We start from the raw sequence: 14,149 nt of genomic DNA on the forward strand, positions 1-14,149 counted from the left end.
ACAGGTGTAAACCTTACAGTGAAATGCTTACTCATCAGCAGCCTACACTTTACCCTAATGTACCAAATTATTAGCCTGGTTTAAGGACATTAGCAACAAACATTTCACTTATTCATTGTCTTATCAACATTATATTGGAATTATAGGGATTTTATATATATATATATATATATATATATATATATATATATATACAGTAGCCTATTTCCAAACAAAGTAGCCATTTTCATTTGCCACAGAAATTAATGTAAAAACGTAAATGCTGAGGATATGGCTTTTGCAAGTGCCAACATCCCTCGAAAGGTTGCCAATCCCAAAACGTGTGCATTCATTAACACATGTAATGAACGGAGGTAAAAAAACTATCACGACTTCCGCCGGAGTCGGTCCCTCTCCTTGTTCGAGCGGCGTTCGGCGGTCGACGTCACCGGCCTTCTAGCCATCACCGATCCACTTTTAATTTTCTATTTGTTTTGTCTTTGTTTTCTACACACCTGGTTTCAATTCCCCCATTACATGTTCATTATTTAACCCTCTGGTTTCCCTCATGTTTGTGTGCGTGTTTTTTCTATTGTTCAGGCTGTTACTATTTTGTTGTTATTACGCCCGTTTATTTCGTGGTACCGGTATTGTTCCCGCACCATAGTATTGTGTTTATACTGGTGTTATCTTGTATACCTTGTCCACACATCTCAGCTCTCCTGCGCCTGACTCCTTTCACCAGTTACCCACAGCCTTGACAAAAACTGAAAGCATCTCCATAAACTACAGACAAATACACTGACACACAACGATGTGTGTTCTTCTCAGACAGTGTAATGTGTTTATTTTTGTGTATACATTTTTTTTTTACTAAGTTATAGTTCATATCCGGAAATCAGCCAATTGAAATAAATATATTTGGCCCTAATCTATGGGTTTCACATGACTGCTCAGGAGCGCAGCCATGGGTGGGCCTGGGGGGGTATAGGCCCACCCACTGGCGAGCAAGGCCCAGACAATCAGAATGAGTTTTTTCAAACAAAAGGGCTTTATTATAGACAGAAATACTCAGTTTCATCAGCTGTCCAGGTGGCTGGTCTCAATCCTGCAGGTGAACACGTTTATACATGGTCTGCGGGTGTGAGGCTGGTCGGACGTTCTGCCAAATTCTCAAGAACGACGTTGGAGGTGGCATATGGTACAGAAATTAACATTCAATTATCTGGCAACAACTCTGGTAGATATTCCTGCAGTCAGCATGCCAATTGCACACTCCCTCAAAACTTGAGACATCTGTAGCGTTGTGTTGTGTGACAAAACTGCACATTTTAGAGTGGCCTTTCATTGTCCCCAACACAAGGTACACCTGTGTAATGATCATGCTGTTCAGTCCGCTTCTTGAGATGCCACACCTGTCAGGTGGATGAATTGTCTTGGCAATGGAGAAATGCTCACTAACAGGTATGTAAACACATTTGTGCACAAAATGAGGGAAATAAGCTTTTTTTGTGTGTGTATGGAACATTTCTGGAATCTTTTATTTCAGCTCGTGAAAAATGGGAACAACACTTTACATGTTGCCTTTATATTTTTGTTCAGTATACAAATAGCATTCTCTGCCAAATAATAGGCTTTGTGCAATTACTTTTCGTAGAGCTACGCCTCCCCTGACTTGAGCTACACCTCCCCTGACTTGAGCTACATCTCCCCTGACTTGAGCTACACCTCCCCTGACTTGAGCTACACCTCCCCTGGCTTGAGCTACACCTCCCCTGACTTGAGCTACACCTCCCCTGACTTGAGCTACACCTCCCCTGACTTGAGCTACACCTCCCCTGACTTGAGCTACACCTCCCCTGACTTGAGCTACACCTCCCCTGACTTGAGCTACACCTCCCCGAAACACTCACTCACAACCAAACAATGAATTATTGATTGGAGACAGTTTGTTTAAATTAAAGAGCGTTTCCTTGGATTTTCTCCCTGCAGCAAACCCAGTGGATAATGTTGTAAATACCTGTCAAAGATAAAACCCCCAAAAAACAACCAGAACGCCTGGCTCTAATCATAGTATCAACTTCTCCTTTCACCTCTGACTGTGTGTTTTTGAAGCTCACTACTAATATATACACCTGATCCTCAATCAGCAGTAGCATCTCAATAGAACAAAATGACAGGAGAGGAGGCTTGGACAAATGTTCTCCCATCAATCTGTTAGCATGTCCTTTCTCCTATAGGAAACAGCCAGAGAAATGTCTCCCCGCTGGGCAAAGCAGTTAGTTCAACCTAGTTTTGATTGACATTTGGTTTGGTTGTCAGCTAACGTGAATTCAACGTGAAATAAAAAACATTGGAATTAGGTGAAAAGTTGGGTGAAAATAAGATGAAATGCCGTTATATTGATGAGTTTTTGCAAATCCAATCAGTTTTTCACGTAGATTCAACATCATCACATTAATCTTGGGTGTTGAAATGACATGGAAACAACGTTGATTCACCAGTTTTTCACCACACCCTGACTCTCTCTACCCTTTCTAGAAAACGGCAGTTTTCAACTCCACCCCTTCCTTCTCTGGTGCTGGGGGCTGCTTCCACACCTCAGTGGTGGGCTTGGTAGAGGAGCTGTCTATGGGAGGGTTCGTTGGAAGGTCGGGCAGGTGCCATGCGATGAAGACCAGATACATCCCAGAGCCCACCATCCCTCCCAGCAGAGGAGCCATCATGGGAACCCAGAACCAGTAGTTATAACACCTAGAGAGACGAGGAGGAGGGAGGATTAGTTTCCAAGTCTGCAAGTGAATCAACTTCACTTTAACAACTCGTGCCCAGTTCCAAATTGAAATATGGTGTCTGTGCCATGTGTGTCCATCATGTGCCTGGTCTAGCATATTGATATCCGCTGGTAGATGTTCCTATAGACATAAAGTGCCTTACGGGAACACTTGGCACAACAGGCGGCTGGTGGCACCTTAATTGGGGAGAACCGGCTCATAGTAATGGCCGGAATTGAATAAATGGAATGGTACCGACCACATCAAACACATGGTTTCTATGTGTTTGATACCATTCCATTTACTTCAGTCCAGCCATTAATATGAGCCATCATCCCCTCAGCAGCCTCCTGTGTGTGGCACACTTGGCACCAACACATTCACAAACACACAAACACACAAATCAGATCTACCTCTAGTCCAGGAGTATGCCACTCCTTTCATACGGTTCACTCTTCTCTCCCGTGCACTTAACTGACCTACTGACCACTTCCTGTAATACCTGACATGTTGCACACCTGCTGACTCAGGTCAAAAGGTGTTTGTGTGTTAGAAGACGTACGTGAACACCTCAGTGCCCCAGCCGGCTGTCAGTGTCAAGAGGCGTGGCCCCAGGTCACGGGCAGGGTTTATCGCTCCGCCGCAATTGGACGACATCGACATGCCGATCCCCAGGACTACCACGGCAACGATGGGCGGGATCAGAGCGTCGGGGGCAGGACTATTCTTCTGGTCATCCAATGGGAGGATGCAGAGCATCAACATGGCAGTGCCCACCACCTATAGAATATGAGACATTTGTGAAACCAGGAAATACAGGACGAGAGCTTGGGACGATAAGGTTCTATCTGCAAAAAGATGATTCTGAGATGATTGGCTTTATTAAAGTTCCAATCCCTCAATGGTTTGAATGGTGTCAACAATGTCTTGTATTCGTTTGAACTTAACATGAATTGGGTTATTTAGGGTACTATATAGGTAGAGGACATTGAACAGAACAAGGCTATGTCAATAACTCAATCTGGACAAAATGCAGATAGAACCTTATAGTTCCAAGCTCTCAGAGTCAGTTGTTAAAAACATATTCAGTTTCATTTAGCTTTCTTATGTTTCAGAATGTTCACATTTATGACACCATTATGGTTTCCACTAGATAGCACAGCCACAAAGTCAACATTTTCTGTATCGTAACAATTAATGATAATGTAATCTTAATTGAAAGTTAGGGTTTAGCATAAGGTTAGCAGTGTGGTTTAAGGTTAGGCATAGGTTTAAAATCAGATTTTAAGAAGAGAAATTTAGGAAAATAGGCAGGGTTTATGACTTTGTGGCTGTGGAGGTTAGTGACGAAGGCCAAACGCTCTGAGGAAGGTCTAGAAGTCGATACGTAAAGTTTTTAAAGAGCAGTGATACTATCAAGAGCAGTGATACTATCAAGAGCAGTGATACTATCAAGAGCAGTGATACTATCAAGAGCAGTGTGCAGGTTTCTTCTTTTTCTCATCTTATTCAGCTGTTACCATTCACCTGCAACAAAGATGGCTCAGATGAGTGAGTGCCTTTTGAGTTAGTGACAACACACCATCATCCGTTCCTGCTTCGTACTGTATCATATTGGTCTGACCTGGTCTAGGATGCTGCTGCTGAGAGATAGGTGCTCGGAGGGATAGGTGGCAAAGATGGACGCCGTCTCATTAGCCCCATACACTGTCAAATTCCCTCCACTGAAGTCCATGATAGCATCTGACAGAGAGAGGGAGCTGGTTGTTCAGTCATCATGGCACACTATACCATAATGTCTTACTACTCTATGCTACTGAATATGCATGTAACAAGGTGACATGACACCAGTGATTGGTGGGACTGGTGTGTGAGTGTGTCTGACTGACCATAGTAGACCAGGAAGACCAGGCCAGAGGCCAGGTAAGCTCCCAGCACCTGACACAGAGAGTATGGGAGCAGCTTCACCCAGGGCACCCTGCCCAACGAACAGAAACTCAGAGTGACCGCTGGGTTCAGATGGGCTCCTACAGGAGAGAGAGAGAGGAGAGATAGAGAGAGACGGAGGGGGAGGAGAAGAGAGGGGGAAAGAATCAGTCAACCTCCTGTTTATGATCTCACCCACTAAATCTGTGAACATCACAAGCACGTACAAACACGTACAGGCACACACACACACACACACACACACACACACACACACACACACACACACACACACACACACACACACACACACACACACACACACACACACTCTAAAAGACTGAGAGTGTGTGTGGGAGTGAGACCTTGGAGAGTTGTGGCCACTACAGTGACAGCCTGATGCAGAATGAATCACCAGGACATTACAGACAGCTAGCACTGTGTGACCATAGTAATGTTACAGTCATGTGGAAGTCTGGGCGCCCCTACATCTATTACTGCTGCCAGACTGACATTGCCAGTAGGGTCTAAATACGTAGAATGGGAGAGTACAGACATATAGGAAACGCTAAGGAAATCAGGCTTAGTCATGGTGCACAGCAAACTGTCCAGTGTTACCTAGTGTTGATTTTTCAGTAACATTCCAAGTGTTGATTCAGGTGTTCAATTAACTCTGTAAGTGTTACATTAACACTCATTGCTGTAAAAAATAACCCAAGCGTTGGTGTTAATAACCAGTGTTATACCAAAACCACACCCATAATTATCATATTTCCCAGCATGCTCTATTGCAGGTGGATTTTTGGAATTGTTTATTTCAATATCTATGTTTTTTGAAGGTACTGTTGATTCATTAATCTTATACTACTTAAATATAAATAACATATATTTTTCTAAACTAATCCAATCTCTTACTTGGATTTATTGCGCCCGTTATTGAAATGGTTGTTCCAGTTTAGATGTTATAGGTAGCCAAGGTGTTGAATATCCCTACGCTGTCTGTATTCCAAAATGAATCACATCACTTTGCAAGCCTTCATAATGTGACTTGCAGGCCTGAAGAGCATGATTTGCAGGCTACTGTGTCAGGGTAAAACTAGGCCCTCAAAATAAGGACTTATTAAATATTGTATTGTGTTGAATGATAACATTTTCATGATAACACATTTGGCTGTCAGTGTTGATTTAACACTGGAGAATTTGCTGTGTGTTTTCATTTCAGTTTGTCATTGAAACAGCAATGTACTCTACCAGTGGAGGCTGGTGGGAGCAGCTATAGGAGGATGGGCTCATTGTAATGGCTGGAATGGAATTATTGGAACAGTATCAAACACATAAAATATATGGACACCACGCTTGACTTCGTTCCATTAATTCCATTCCAGCCATTACAATGAGCCCGTCCTCCTATAGCTCCTTCCACCAGCCCCCTCTGTACTGTACATACTGTATACTGTATGAGTTATTGTTTAAAGTGGACAAACTGACAGTATTTATTCTAGTCCAAGGATTGGGATGGGTGTTGGTTTGGGATGAAAGGTGTAGTAGGGTTTACCTGAGACCCCCTTGCAGAGGTACATGGCAGACATGACCCCTACAGAGAAGGCCATGTTGGCTGAGAGGTACTGTCCCTTAGTCTCTCTACTGGTCTTCACCTGGGCTGATGCACTACAGCCAAACATCTAGAGGAAGACAGAGGGGGAGAGAAGGGAGGCAGAGATAAAGTCAAGTTAGATTAAAGAGGCAGTCTGGTCTCATAGACTAGACGTAACATAGTAAATATAAATCTGGGATACTCAAATTAGTATGATATTCAAAGTTTAGTGCTGAGCGATTAGTGCTTTTTGAGGTCGGTTCATTTTCGGGTACCATTTATTTATTTTTTACATTAAATGCACTATGCATTATGTAGGATGAAAGCTGCAACAACACAGAATAAAACAATGAATAAAAGTCCCATGATGGTAGTGACTGTCCATTACTGCTAATCACGTATTAACCATCATTTATTCACATCACTTAAGTTTTCTATGTTACGTCTACCCCTGACTCCAGGTTGAAAGAATATTGTGAGGGAGGAGATGAGACAGTGGAGGGGAGAAAGAGGGAGGGAAGGAGGGAGGGAGAAAGAAAGAATTAGAGAAGCAAAGCACAAGTACAGTAGAAGTAAAGGGGGTGTGAGGGGGTGTGATAGAGAGGGGAAAGAGAGGAGCTCAAGGGAGAAACTGTAAAAGAAAGAGAGGGAACATGAACTGCAGCCATGGCTAGAAGGACATCCAGTTCAATTACGGACTCCTCTTTAAATCTGCGTATTCCTTCAAAGCTCAGTTGTCCTGAGTCTGCACAACTCTGCCAGGACCTAGGATCAAGAGAGACGCTCAAGTGTTTTAGTACTATATCTCTTGACACAATGATGAAAATAATCATGGCCTTTAAACCTTCAAGCTTTAAACCTGCATTCTGGACCCTATTCCAACTAAACTGAAAGAGCTGCTTCCTGTGCTTGGCCCTCCTACAGTGCCTTGCGAAAGTATTCGGCCCCCTTGAACTTTGCGACCTTTTGCCACATTTCAGGCTTCAAACATAAAGATATAAAACTGTATTTTTTTTTTTGAAGAATCAACAACAAGTGGGACACAATCATGAAGTGGAACGACATTTATTGGATATTTCAACCTTTTTAAACAAATCAAAAACTGAAAAATTGGGCGTGCAAAATTATTCAGCCCCCTTAAGTTAATACTTTGTAGCGCCACCTTTTGCTGCGATTACAGCTGTAAGTCGCTTGGGGTATGTCTCTATCAGTTTTGCACATCGAGAGACTGAAATTTTTTCCCATTCCTCCTTGCAAAACAGCTCGAGCTCAGTGAGGTTGGATGGAGAGCATTTGTGAACAGCAGTTTTCAGTTCTTTGCACAGATTCTCGATTGGATTCAGGTCTGGACTTTGACTTGGCCATTCTAACACCTGGATATGTTTATTTTTGAACCATTCCATTGTAGATTTTGCTTTATGTTTTGGATCATTGTCTTGTTGGAAGACAAATCTCCGTCCCAGTCTCAGGTCTTTTGCAGACTCCATCAGGTTTTCTTCCAGAATGGTCTTGTATTTGGCTCCATCCATCTTCCCATCAATTTTAACCATCTTCCCTGTCCCTGCTGAAGAAAAGCAGGCCCAAACCATGATGCTGCCACCACCATGTTTGACAGTGGGGATGGTGTGTTCAGCTGTGTTGCTTTTACGCCAAACATAACGTTTTGCATTGTTGCCAAAAAGTTCAATTTTGGTTTCATCTGACCAGAGCACCTTCTTCCACATGTTTGGTGTGTCTCCCAGGTGGCTTGTGGCAAACTTTAAACAACACTTTTTATGGATATCTTTAAGAAATGGCTTTCTTCTTGCCACTCTTCCATAAAGGCCAGATTTGTGCAATATACAACTGATTGTTGTCCTATGGACAGAGTCTCCCACCTCAGCTGTAGATCTCTGTAGTTCATCCATAGTGATCATGGGCCTCTTGGCTGCATCTCTGATCAGTCTTCTCCTTGTATGAGCTGAAAGTTTAGAGGGACGGCCAGGTCTTGGTAGATTTGCAGTGGTCTGATACTCCTTCCATTTCAATATTATCGCTTGCACAGTGCTCCTTGGGATGTTTAAAGTTTGGGAAATCATTTTGTATCCAAATCCGGCTTTAAACTTCTTCACAACAGTATCTCGGACCTGCCTGGTGTGTTCCTTGTTCTTCATGATGCTCTCTGCGCTTTTAACAGACCTCTGAGACTATCACAGTGCAGGTGCATTTATACGGAGACTTGATTACACACAGGTGGATTGTATTTATCATCATTAGTCATTTAGGTCAACATTGGATCATTCAGAGATCCTCACTGAACTTCTGGAGAGAGTTTGCTGCACTGAAAGTAAAGGGGCTGAATAATTTTGCACGCCCAATTTTTCAGTTTTTGAAAAGTTTGAAATATCCAATAAATGTCGTTCCACTTCATGATTGTGTCCCACTTGTTGTTGATTCTTCAAAAAAAAAATACAGTTTTATATCTTTATGTTTGAAGCCTGAAATGTGGCAAAAGGTCGCAAAGTTCAAGGGGGCCGAATACTTTCGCAAGGCACTGTATGTTGAACATAATAAACGGCTCTTTATCCACCGGTTGTGTACCAAACTCACTAAAAGTGGCAGTAATAAAGCCTCTCTTGAAAAAGCCAAACCTTGACCCAGAAAATATAAAAAACTATCGGCCTATATCGAATCTTCCATTCCTCTCAAACATTTTAGAAAAGGCTGTTGCGCAGCAACTCACTTCCTTCCTGAAGACAAACAATGTAAACGAAATGCTTCAGTCTGGTTTTAGACCCCATCATAGCACTGAGACTGCACTTGTGAAGGTGGTAAATGACCTTTTAATGGCATCAGACCGAGACTCTGCATCTGTCCTCGTGCTCCTAGACTATAGTGCTGCTTTTGATACAATCGATCACCACATTCTTTTGGAGAGATTGGAAACCAAAATTGGTCTACACGGACAAGTTCTGGCCTGGTTTAGATCTTATTTGTCGGAAAGATATCAGTTTGTCTCTGTGAATTGTTTGTCCTCTGACAAATCAACTGTACATTTCGGTGTTCCTCAAGGTTCCGTTTTAGGACCACCATTGTTTTCACTAAATATTTTACCTCTTGGGGATGTCATTCGAAAACATAATGTTAACTTTCACTGCTATGCGGATGACACACAGCTGTACATTTCAATGAAACATGGTGAAGCCCCAAAATTGCCCTCGCTAGAAGCATGTGTTTCAGACATAAGGAAATGGAAGGCTGCAAACTTTCTACTTTTAAACTTGGACAAAACAGAGATGCTTGTTCTAGGTCCCAAGAAACAAATAGATCTTCTGTTGAATCTGACAATTAATCTTAATGGTTGTACAGTCGTCTCAAATAAAACTGTGAAGGACCTCGGCGTTACTCTGGACCCTGATCTCTCTTTTGAAGAACATATCAAGACCATTTCAAGGACAGCTTTTTTCTATCTACGTAACATTGCAAAAATCAGAAACTGTCCAAAAATGATGCAGAAAAATTAATCCATGCTTTTGTCACTTCTAGGTTAGACTACTGCAATGCTCTACTTTCCGGCTACCCGGATAAAGCACTAAATAAATTTCAGTTAGTGCTAAATACGGCTGCTAGAATCCTGACTAGCACCCAAAAATTTGATCATATTACTCCAGTGCTAGCCTCCCTACACTGGCTTCCTGTCAAAGCAAGGGTTGATTTCAAGGTTTTACTGCTAACCTACAAAGCATTACATGGGCTTGCTCCTACCTATCTTTCTGATTTGGTCCTGCCGTACATACCTACACGTACGCTACGGTCACAAGACGCAGGCCTCCTAATTGTTCCTAGAATTTCTAAGCAAACAGCTGGAGGCAGGGCTTTCTCCTATAGAGCTCAATTTTTATGGAACGGTCTGCCTACCCATGTCAGAGACGCAAACTCGGTCTCAACCTTTAAGTCTTTACTGAAGACTCATCTCTTCAGTGGGTCATATGATTGAGTGTAGTCTGGCCCAGGAGTGGGAAGGTGAACGGAAAGGCTCTGGAGCAACGAACCGCCCTTGCTGTCTCTGCCTGGCCGGTTCATCTCTTTCCACTGGGATTCTCTGCCTCTAACCCTATTACAGGGGCTGAGTCACTGGCTTACTGGGGCTCTCTCATACCGTCCCTGGGAGGGGTGCGTCACCTGAGTGGGTTGAGTCACTGATGTGATCATCCTGTCTGGGTTGTGCCGTGGCGGAGATCTTTGTGGGCTATACTCAGCCTTGTCTCAGGATGGTAAGTTGGTGGTTGAAGATATCCCTCTAGTGGTGCGGGGGCTGTGCTTTGGCAAAGTGGGTGGGGTTATATCCTTCCTGTTTGGCCCTGTCCGGGGTGTCCTCGGATGGGGCCACAGTGTCTCCTGACCCCTCCTGTCTCAGCCTCCAGTATTTATGCTGCAGTAGTTTATGTGTCGGGGGGCTAGGGTCAGTTTGTTATATCTGGAGTACTTCTCCTGTCCTATTCGGTGTCCTGTGTGAATTTAAGTGTGCTCTCTCTAATTCTCTCTCTCTCTTTCTTTCTCTCTCTCGGAGGACCTGAGCCCTAGGACCATGCCTCAGGACTACCTGACATGATGACTCCTTGCTGTCCCCAGTCCACCTGGCCGTGCTGCTGCTCCAGTTTCAACTGTTCTGCCTTATTATTATTGGACCATGCTGGTCATTTATGAACATTTGAACATCTTGGCCATGTTCTGTTATAATCTCCACCTGGCACAGCCAGAAGAGGACTGGCCACCCCACATAGCCTGGTTCCTCTCTAGGTTTCTTCCTAGGTTTTGGCCTTTCTAGGGAGTTTTTCCTAGCCACCGTGCTTCTACACCTGCATTGCTTGCTGTTTGGGGTTTTAGGCTGTGTTTCTATACAGCACTTTGAGATATCAGCTGATGTACGAAGGGCTATATAAATACATTTGATTTGATTTGAGTTCTAGCACGTTCCCTTCCTCAGCTGTGTGATTGAGCAAGGTCCCAGCCTGCACACAGACTCATGAACGCATGGACAAGCTGGAATAGACCTAACGGTCACGGACTAACATACAGTATAAACTGTAACAATATTGCCCATATTAATGACTGACAGTCACACAGCAACTAGAATCAGTTGAAGCACACATACACCTACTTCCAATTGCTATCTGGGTCATTCCACCAATTCAATGTCTTTTGAGAAGTGTAACTTGGTAAAAAACAAATTAACTGGCTAAAAAAACACGTTTCCCCATCTCTAGAGGGTTGCCCTTTCCTGCAGTCAATGACCAAAATCTTAAAACTGCCTTATTCAGGGAAGGATCGACAGATTTTTACCTTGTCAGATCGGGGATTCGATCCAGCAACCTCTAAGGTGTTCTTAATGTTTTGTGTATTGTTATATTCCCTGTCTGATTCCCAGTCCATCCACTAGACAGCAGTAGGATATCACATGATGTCTCTTGGCCACTTGAAACCAGTTGCATCTGGTTTGGGTAGAGAGTCACGGAGCCAAAAACGGGAGGGGGGTTAACTTGCCTGGCCCAAAACAACCGCTCAGAGTTGAACAAAGATGCCATACAGCTAAAACCTCTCTGGTTATAGCTTCAAGCTATCAACTTCTTATCAAGTCATAATGTACCAAATTACTTTTTCATAAGCTACTGTAATAGGATACTGATAAAAATATGTTCACATTTCGACGTAGGCAGTGGTGGAAAAAGTACCCAAGTGTCATACTTAAAAGTGAAAGTCACCCAGTAAAATACTGCTTGAGTAAAAGTCTAAAAGTATTTGGTTTTAAATGTACTTAAGTATCCAAAGTATATGTATATGCTTTAATAAAAGTAAAAATACACATTTTTCAAATTCCTTATATAAAGCAAACCAGACGTCACCATATTCTAGTATTTAAACAAATATACACGGATAGCCAGGAGCACTCCAACACTCATTTACAAACGAAGCATGTCTGTTTAGTGAGTCCGCCAGATCAAAGGCAGTAGGGATGTAGAGGTGACCAGATCTTCTCTTGATACGTGCATAAATTTGACCATTTTCCTGTCCTGCTAAGAATGCAAAATGTAATGAGCACTTTTGGGTGTCAGGGAAAATGAATGGAGTAAAAAGTACATTATTTTCTTCAGGAATATAGTGGATTAAAAGTAAAAGTGGTTAAAAAACAACTTAAGCACTTTAAAGTATTTTTACTTCAGTTCTTTACACCACTGCATGTATGAACCTGGTTGCAATAAGTGGTGTTGACTGGTGGTCATTTGTCTACAGACTGTTTACTCAGGTTATCTCAATTGTTATTTGTGGAGAGGAAAACCTGCAAGTAAGCACTTCATTGTACTGTGCATATGACACACACACATATATACACATACATATCCACACATATATATATATATATATATTATATTTGTATTTTTTTTCTTCTGTCTATAAAAATAGTGTGCTTTATGTTTTCCATTTTGAACAGTAAGGCTTTAGAAGCTAGGCTACTCACCAGCAGAACAAATGTTCCCAGCAGCTCTCCCAAACACTCCCGAGCCAAGGGGTTCGTCACCCTCAGAGTCCGCTTCACCCCCTCCATTTGGGGCTTAAAGCTGGGTCCCTTATCCCCCATCTTTCTGACCTCTGGGGCCACTGGCCAGGGATCTTTGTCTGGTACCTGCCCTCTCTCCTTCATCCCCAATACCTGTTTGTTAGCCTGGACCTGTCCCTCTGTCCCATCTATATGCATCTGTGCCTAAACCTGTAGCTTACACCTGGCCAGCCTACAGATTATGTGTATGTTGCTCTGTGCAGATCTACTGGTTTCTGCAGAATCTTGTAGTCAAAGTGGTATTCACACACTGTCAAAGGCAAAAATAAAAAGTGTCATTCAGTCAATAACAGCTGTCATCTTCACCTGTCTGTGGCCTAATGTCCGTCATCATCTTTCCCCGTGCACTCCTTTACTAGCTAGTTACCGTCTTTATCAGTGTCCGACCTGTCCCCTCATCAAATCCACGTCAACCACACACACACACACACACACACACACACACACACACACACACACACACACACACACACACACACGCGCACACACACGCACACACACACACACACACACACGGCTGTCCATTAACTAAAGTATCGGATCTGATCATCAATCAGACTTTGGCCTCCATAACCATGAACTCTAAACTGCACAAAACCTAGTTTTAAATCCTAGTTAAATGTCATCCTTCTTCTAAGCAAACAGTATCTGCTGTGTTTTTGGTGTGATTAAACATTTGAGCTCCTTTGTCTTACCATGCTTGAGGAAGTCAATTAGCCAGCTAAGTCATTTGAGAAAAAAGTTGAATCCCAGATTGATATTGCTATCTTGAAAGCTACCAAGCTACCTAGCTACCAAGCTAACTAGCTACCTAGCCACCAAGGTAACTAGCTACCTAGCTACCAAGGTAACTAGCTAGGCATATCCTTTTAGCTGTTTTGTCCGCTATAAAAATAATTAGAACATCATCACAGTTTTAACCCGAGATCTACTTATCTGGGCTTAAAATGAAGTATTGCAACACATCTCTGACTGTCTTCCCTTGTTTCTCTAGTCTTCTTTGTATTGAGTAAAATGCAGTTCAATATTGAGTGAGCGTTGTGTAAGAGTGGTGTATAATATCTGTATGTTGTGTTTACAACCCCACCTGACCCTAAAGATACCACAGGGAATTAGATAAGGACCATGTGACCTTCCGGGGGGGTTAGCATCTTTGACAACATGATCTCCTAAGGTGCCGGGTGTGTGTGCATGTGTGTGTGTGTGCATGTGTCCGTGTGCGTGCATGCCCATTTGTGTATTCTGATTCTTCAGTATTAGTACATTCAAACGAACTTCACA

The 14,149-nt window shown here is 42.8% G+C and overlaps 1 protein-coding gene across 1 annotated transcript; it reads right to left on the reverse strand.

Moving 5' to 3' along the window:
* Positions 1–1,011: 1,011 nt before the first annotated feature.
* Positions 1,012–13,901, reverse strand: aqp10a (aquaporin 10a). The gene is made up of 6 exons (XM_021621544.3): positions 12,770–13,901; positions 6,235–6,361; positions 4,643–4,780; positions 4,378–4,496; positions 3,316–3,533; positions 1,012–2,733 (listed from the first exon to the last, which is right to left on the reverse strand). The coding sequence occupies exons 1-6, from the start codon at positions 13,004–13,006 to the stop codon at positions 2,517–2,519; spliced, it is 1,056 nt and encodes a 351-aa protein (XP_021477219.3). The 5' UTR covers positions 13,007–13,901; the 3' UTR covers positions 1,012–2,516.
* Positions 13,902–14,149: the final 248 nt, after the last annotated feature.

This window comes from Oncorhynchus mykiss, chromosome 2 (assembly GCF_057628025.1).
Source record: "Oncorhynchus mykiss isolate SJ-2025 chromosome 2, ASM5762802v1, whole genome shotgun sequence".
Lineage (NCBI taxonomy): Eukaryota > Metazoa > Chordata > Actinopteri > Salmoniformes > Salmonidae > Oncorhynchus > Oncorhynchus mykiss.

Excerpts from the sequence above, each read along its gene's own strand:
- aqp10a (XM_021621544.3), bottom strand. The coding sequence starts at position 13,006 with ATGCATATAGATGGGACAGAGGGACAGGTCCAGGCTAACAAACAGGTA. Across the intron at positions 6,362-12,769 it reads TGGGAACATTTGTTCTGCTG|ATGTTTGGCTGTAGTGCATC; the intron begins GTGAGTAGCCTA and ends GTCTTCCTCTAG. Across the intron at positions 4,781-6,234 it reads CCTCTGCAAGGGGGTCTCAG|GAGCCCATCTGAACCCAGCG; the intron begins GTAAACCCTACT and ends TCTCTCCTGTAG.